The 6,689-nt window shown below is 35.6% G+C and overlaps 1 protein-coding gene across 1 annotated transcript; it reads left to right on the top strand.

Moving 5' to 3' along the window:
* Positions 1–1,597: 1,597 nt before the first annotated feature.
* LOC122295644 (cytochrome P450 81Q32-like) lies at positions 1,598–4,042 on the top strand. The gene is made up of 2 exons (XM_043104734.1): positions 1,598–2,552; positions 3,205–4,042. Exons 1-2 carry the CDS (start codon positions 1,659–1,661, stop codon positions 3,832–3,834), a joined length of 1,524 nt encoding a protein of 507 aa, XP_042960668.1. The 5' UTR covers positions 1,598–1,658; the 3' UTR covers positions 3,835–4,042.
* Positions 4,043–6,689: the final 2,647 nt, after the last annotated feature.

Genomic DNA, 6,689 nt, shown 5'->3' with positions numbered 1-6,689 from the left:
ATAATAATATTTAAAACTCATATCATATTATTTTGCGTAAACATATATCTTAATAATTTTGTAAAAATCTAATTAAAGTTCAATTAAAATATTAACTAAAATAATAGGCTAAAAGTATACTTTGTTTTAAGAAATGCCCAAGGCCCAATTGAAAAAAATTGTTCACTAAACACTAAAAACAGTTTTTGCAAAAAATACAACCAGCCCACTTTAAACAGTAAGCCTACGTGAATTCAACCCACTTAATTATTATGATAGTTTCTGAAATATAATAGAATCTAATTCCAAATTAAAATTAACCCAGTCCAAGTTTAAAATTAACTCCAGGACAACAAAGCCCACGCAAATAAAACACCCTAAGCCTAAAAGGCCGGAAGTATAATTGACTTTTTAAAAAATCAACAACAAACTCATCTCAATTATATAACTAAAGGAGGGCTCAATTAAGCATCTCCATACATGCCGATTATGAGTCTATTTGGGATTGAGTTTCAAAGTTTAAAAAGTATTTTTAATTATTTAAAAGTTTTTTTAAAAAAATGAAATATTTAGTAAATTTATAAAAAGTAATTTAATCACTTAAAAAAGTTAAAAATTTACTTTTTAAAAAAGTACTAAATTGAAATTTTTATCAAAAAATTCATGCAGATAACTGTATATTTTAAAAAAATTAATATAATTAACTTTAAAAATACATAATTATTAAATAGTAAATAAATTTTTAATAATAAAATTTATTATTTAAATTATAAATAATAAGTCTTAAAAATATAAGTTATACTTTTTCACCGTAATTTTAAACTATGCATTGTATGGATGGAGACGGTGCTTAAACCATCCCTAATAATCTAGAGCCAAAGCATGGCCTCTGCTACCAGTAATACAGTTGGGCACAAACTTTTCGGCAGTTGGGAAAGTCTGAAAATTGGAATCTGAAACCATGTTACCTCGTTAAAACGTTTAGGGTCCTCCATGCTAATGTTATTCTATTGCTATGGGTCACACATTTATTGGACTTTTACTGCTGTATCCCAAGTATTTTGTACATCCATTACCAAAATAGGAAAATAATTATTATTCAAGAAAAAACAGTACTTCTTTCATGTTAGTAAAGATATTTATTCCTTATAAATTTTATTATATATAATTATTTTTACGTATTTTTTATATATTTTTTTATATAATTAATCAAAATAATTATTTTTTAACGTAACTTATTATTTTAATAATATATAAAAAATATATAAAAGTGACTATATGAAGTTTTTAATTTATTATTTATATATAAATTTTATTACATACAAACGAATTCACATATCAATTTATCTACCAATTATATTGTTTTTATATTTAAAATTTAAATTAATATAATTTTTATTAAAATCTAATTTTTTAACTAATATATGGAATATATATGATCAATTATTTGTTAATATAAAGTTTTGTCCTTTAGTCGGCCATAAATCCTTGAGCAAAACTCCAATAAGCTTCAAAATAAAATGTAATTTTTTTAATATAAAATAATTATTTTTATCAATCACATCATAAAATAAAATGTATAAAAAATACGGTAAAAATAGTTATAAGTAGCACGACCGTTTATTCAATCGTTCCTTATCCCTTTACAGCATCACCTTTCATCGCCTCGGCCAGCCGCCATGATTGTCTTCTACCTCCTGCTTTTTGTTGCAACCTTTTATGTGCTCCTCAAGCACTTCCTTTCAAAGATTCAAAACTTTCCGCCGAGCCCTTTCCCCACCCTCCCCGTCATCGGTCATCTCTACCTTCTAAAGAAACCTCTCCACCGCACTCTAACCACCATATCAAACCGCTACGGTCCCGTAGTTCTTCTCAACTTTGGCTATAGACCCATCCTCATCGTCTCTTCCCCGTCCGCAGCAGAGGAATGCTTCACCAGAAACGACATCATCTTTGCGAACCGCCCACGCCTGCTCATTGGAAAATACGCCGGCTACAACTACACCACCCTAACTTGGTCCTCCTACGGCGACCACTGGCGAAATCTCCGCCGAATCTCGTCCCTCGAAATTCTCTCCTCCCAGCGTATCCAAACGCTGTCCCATATACGCATTGATGAGGTTCGTTCGCTCATATCCCGGCTTTTACGTACTGATCAGAAGCAGGCGGTCGATATGAAATCGACGTTCTTTGAACTGACACTTAATGTAATCATGAGGATGATTGCTGGGAAGCGGTATTGTGGGGACAGGGTGGAGGAAGCAGAAGAAGCCAGCAAGTTTCGGGAGATGGTTGCCGAAAACTTTCGATTGGGTTCTGTATCGAATATCGAAGATTTCTTGCCGATGTTGAGGTGGGCAGGAAATGGAGTGGTGAAGAGATTGATTAAATTGCAGCAAAAGAGAGATAGTTTGATGCAGAGCTTGATAGAGGAACATAGAAGAATGAGATCATGCGGTGCAGAGAATTATACGAAGAATAAGAAGAACAAGACGATGATTGAAGTTTTGCTAGACTTGCAAGAATCGCAACCTGAATACTACAAGGATGAGATTATCAGAGGCATCATGTTGGTAAGTATTAGCGAAGTTCCCTCGCGTGTGGCCATACTTTTCTGGTTCGAACTCAGAATGGTACTCAGATATCATATAAATTTACTGTTTGTTCCCACAGAGCTGATATAAAGAGGTAGATTTAAGACTTATTCAAGGACACAAATCATCTTATTTTATCTTATCTCAAAATTTAATTATTCTCAACTATTATTTAAGTATAAATATTTTTCAATTTTAAATTTTTAACTTTTTCATCTAATTAATTACTTAATCTGAATTACTTAATCATTATAACATTTTTAAACTTTTAGATAAAACAACAAAATATATAATTTTTTCAAAGTATAAAAAAAAAAAAATTATATTACAACAATATTTTAATTTAACATTTTTACTCTTTATTCTCAAAATCTAATAAAATATCTTAACTCAAACCATTTGATTACTATTCATATCTCATTCCTCAAACATTCCTTAATTGTTTATATTATATTATTAACCATCCAAACACTTTGATCTACAATTTAAGATAGATCCAAACTACAACTAGTTTGTCTATGTCATTCCAATCATAAAATGCATTTGGATTAAAAAAAAAAAAAAATATCAAATCCTGATACAGTTATACGCCACATGATCATGTATTGGCCTATAAAATTTTCATGAACAGGTCATAATAGCAGGTGGAACCGACACTACATCGTCAACCATGGAATGGGCAATGTCCCTTTTGCTCAACAATACTCATGTTAAAAAGAAAGTGCAGACAGAAATCGACACTGTTGTGGGACATGATCGCCTGATTGATGAATCCGATTTACCTAAGCTCCCATATCTTCATTGCATTATAAACGAAACGTTGCGAATGTATCCGCCAGGCCCATTGCTTATACCGCACGAGTCTTCGGAGGATTGCCAACTGGGTGGCTTTCATGTCCAACGGGGCACTACGATATTGGTGAATATGTGGGCCATACATCGTGACCCTAACATTTGGGAGGACCCCACGAGTTTCAGGCCAGAGAGATTTGAAGGTTGTGAAGGGATAAAAGATGGGTTGAAGTTCAGATTCTTGCCTTTTGGGTCGGGGAGGAGGGGCTGTCCTGGGGAGAACTTGGCCATGCGCATGGTTGGCTTGGCTTTGGGTTCACTGCTACAGTGCTTTGAATGGAAGAAGATTGGTGAGGAAATGGTGGAAATGAGGGAACAGGATACTGGTCTGACCCTGACCAAGGCTCAACCATTGAAAGCTTATTGTCGCCCACGTCCATCCAACCTCAACCTTCTTTCACAAGTTTGAATTTCACTTCAGCATCAATAGTTATCGAACTTTTCGCTAGATTCCGCCGATCATTGCAAGTGAATAATTCATATAAATTCTAAATAGATAAGTTTTGTATTATATTTTGTAGATTTGATTTATTATAACCCTCTTTCCAATGCATCTATTATGGTGTTCTTGGTGTCATGTATAAATTTTTAAATTTATTTTTTCTTTTCACTTATCAGCGATTTTGAATTGATCTCCATTTGTCACAACACATACCAAGCCACCACCAATAGAACTTGTTAAGATTAGACTAGGTTTGTTCACCCAGGCCAGTTCTTTTTCTGGGTTGATTCTGAGTTTCGAAAACAAGATTTATTGGAGCAGGTAATTGGATTTCGTATTCGCCCTTATATGGATGTGGGTACGGTTACTTAATGAACGTATCAGGTTAATATCGATCTGTTATCTATAACTGGATTTCACATTTTAAGAAAAATCTGTCATGTCATTTTGATCTTCAAAACTATTTCATTTTATATTTGTAACCTTTTTTGAAAGGATTTTTTAACAGATCCAAGTATCTCGTTATAACTAGAGTAATCGACCAATTCCTTTCCCCACTCACCTCATCATTCGTCATCTCTACCTTCTCTTTGTTTTCTTTGCCAGCAAAGAGTGTTGGTGATTTGCCCTACTTCTCCCAATGAGAAACAGGGTTGTTGCCATATGGGTCAAATGTAATGCCCCAATGGCCTAGCAGAGAGAACCTTACTTCACTAAGTGGGAAATAGAATTGTTGCCATTGGGTCAAATGTTCTCCAATAAAAGCCGAAGTCATATAACCTATATTCCAAAAGGACTAATAAATGATATAATTAGAGTTTAATTAAAACATTATAAATAATAAGAACTTTTCTAAATGGGATAAAATATTGCAGGTCCAGATAAACCAATCCTAGCCCATTAAAGGGCCCTCACTAGAGGACAACAAAATGAGAGAGGAAGAAGAGATAAAGATAAGATAACGAGGGGATAAGGGAAAATAATATGTTAGAAGGAAAAGAATGAAGTGACAAAAAAGAAGAGAAAAATGAGAAAGACAGGAAATCAAATCAAGCGTGCAAGCAATGAGTAGAATAAAGCTGTAATCTCTCACCACTCCCAAAGCGAAGATAAAAAGGGATAAGAAAAGACAAGAAAGAGGGAACATCTTCAACCATTCAACAAGAGCTCCAGCAAATAGATCCCCAACTTTCCTTGTACAAAGAGGATGAGAGATCATGAGAGACTGTAAACAATCATATTATAGTAAATTTGGCCTACAAACGACTTGTGAACATATACATTATGTTGAACTACGTAAATTTATGTGCTCTTTTATTATTCCTATATTTATTTTCCATTCACTGTCATGGATGTATGTAGAAATGTTGTACAACCATATTGAATTGCCACCGGGGGCTCCAAACCACACATATTGAGGCCCGAAACCCCATCGTGTAGTGGGAATGATACTTTCTCCTATTTTGCATGTTGTGAAATTTTTTAGCATTTACATTTGGTGTTGTCCGTGGGATTGATTTATTTCTTACGTCGAAACTTGAAGAAGGAAGATTTACTGGCTTCCGAAGTCATTCGCCAATGATCGAATAAGATTCTTCCATTATTTTATTACTTCCATAGCACGGTTATAAAGACAATAGGCAAGATGACATTTCTCGCCCATACCATTGGGAGCACAATGCACTTGAATGCACACATTATGCATGTGACAAACACTCACCTAGCATTTCACACATGGAGTGCACAGTGCGGTGTGCACGAAGCCCATTGCACATTTGAGGAACGTATAGGCCATGCACAGTGTGTGCACATCATACATGTGCCTTGGTGGCTTGCTATGGCGGTTGCTACCCGTCACCAATTACTAACAACTCCATCTTTGTCTAGTCGCTTCTCTGGACAGACAAATAGAAATGGTGGAGGCCAATCCCCATCACACCACGCTATGAGGCTTTCGTTGATAAATTCCACACCGTCCCCCACCTGTGGTAAACCTGACCACGGTGTCGGTAGTGACCATGTGGATCATTGGCACCTTCTGTCTTTGCCCAAGTGGCTCTCATCTATGAGAGCAATGCACACAGTACCATCAACTGCCCAAGGCCTATTGTGGCCGCCAGCTGCCACCATTAGACATGCCGGCATGATGGACCCCATCAACTGAAGGTGTCAGTAGAACCTTTCCCACCAGTCGCTCCCCATCTTGTGGCTACAAGTTCCCAACCACCAATTGCCATCTCAACTGCCAACAATGTGCGAACGAGAAGCCATCTCAGCCACCCAATACATGCAGTGAGTTGCCAAGACACGAATCTTCCTCAACCATATAGAGTTGCTCAGACTTACATCCATCTCGGATGTGCTTCCTCTGCTACACAGAGTTGCATTGCCATTCACAAAAAACACGCATCTTGGACATCTTCCTCAGCCAAGCAGCTCCTTGGCCACATGCATCTCAGCCATCTTCCTCGGCCCCCATATATTACGTGATGACAGAATAAATCTGTATAACAAACAATTACGTGATGACTTAGCATGGAATGACATATATTATAACACACATACATACACTGTAGTTCCTTTACTTAGCACACATACACAGTAGACTGCTAGTAAGTTAAAAGCTAACTTACCTCGATCTCCACGTTTCTTATAAAATCTCAAGCGCGATCACGAGGAACTGTAATTAGTGATTCTAAAAGTTAGCACTAAATCACTAATAACTTGAAATATGGAAAATACTAACTTAAAGAGTAAAATTTCTATTTTACTCTCTACATGTAGGAAAATGACCGTTTTACCCATAACTTAAGGATTTTGCA

The sequence above is a fragment of the Carya illinoinensis genome, chromosome 15 (genome assembly GCF_018687715.1).
Source record: "Carya illinoinensis cultivar Pawnee chromosome 15, C.illinoinensisPawnee_v1, whole genome shotgun sequence".
In the NCBI taxonomy this organism is placed as follows: Eukaryota; Viridiplantae; Streptophyta; class Magnoliopsida; order Fagales; family Juglandaceae; genus Carya; species Carya illinoinensis.
The sequence above is the reverse complement of the archived record's forward strand: the minus strand, read 5'-3'. Positions and strand labels throughout refer to the sequence as shown.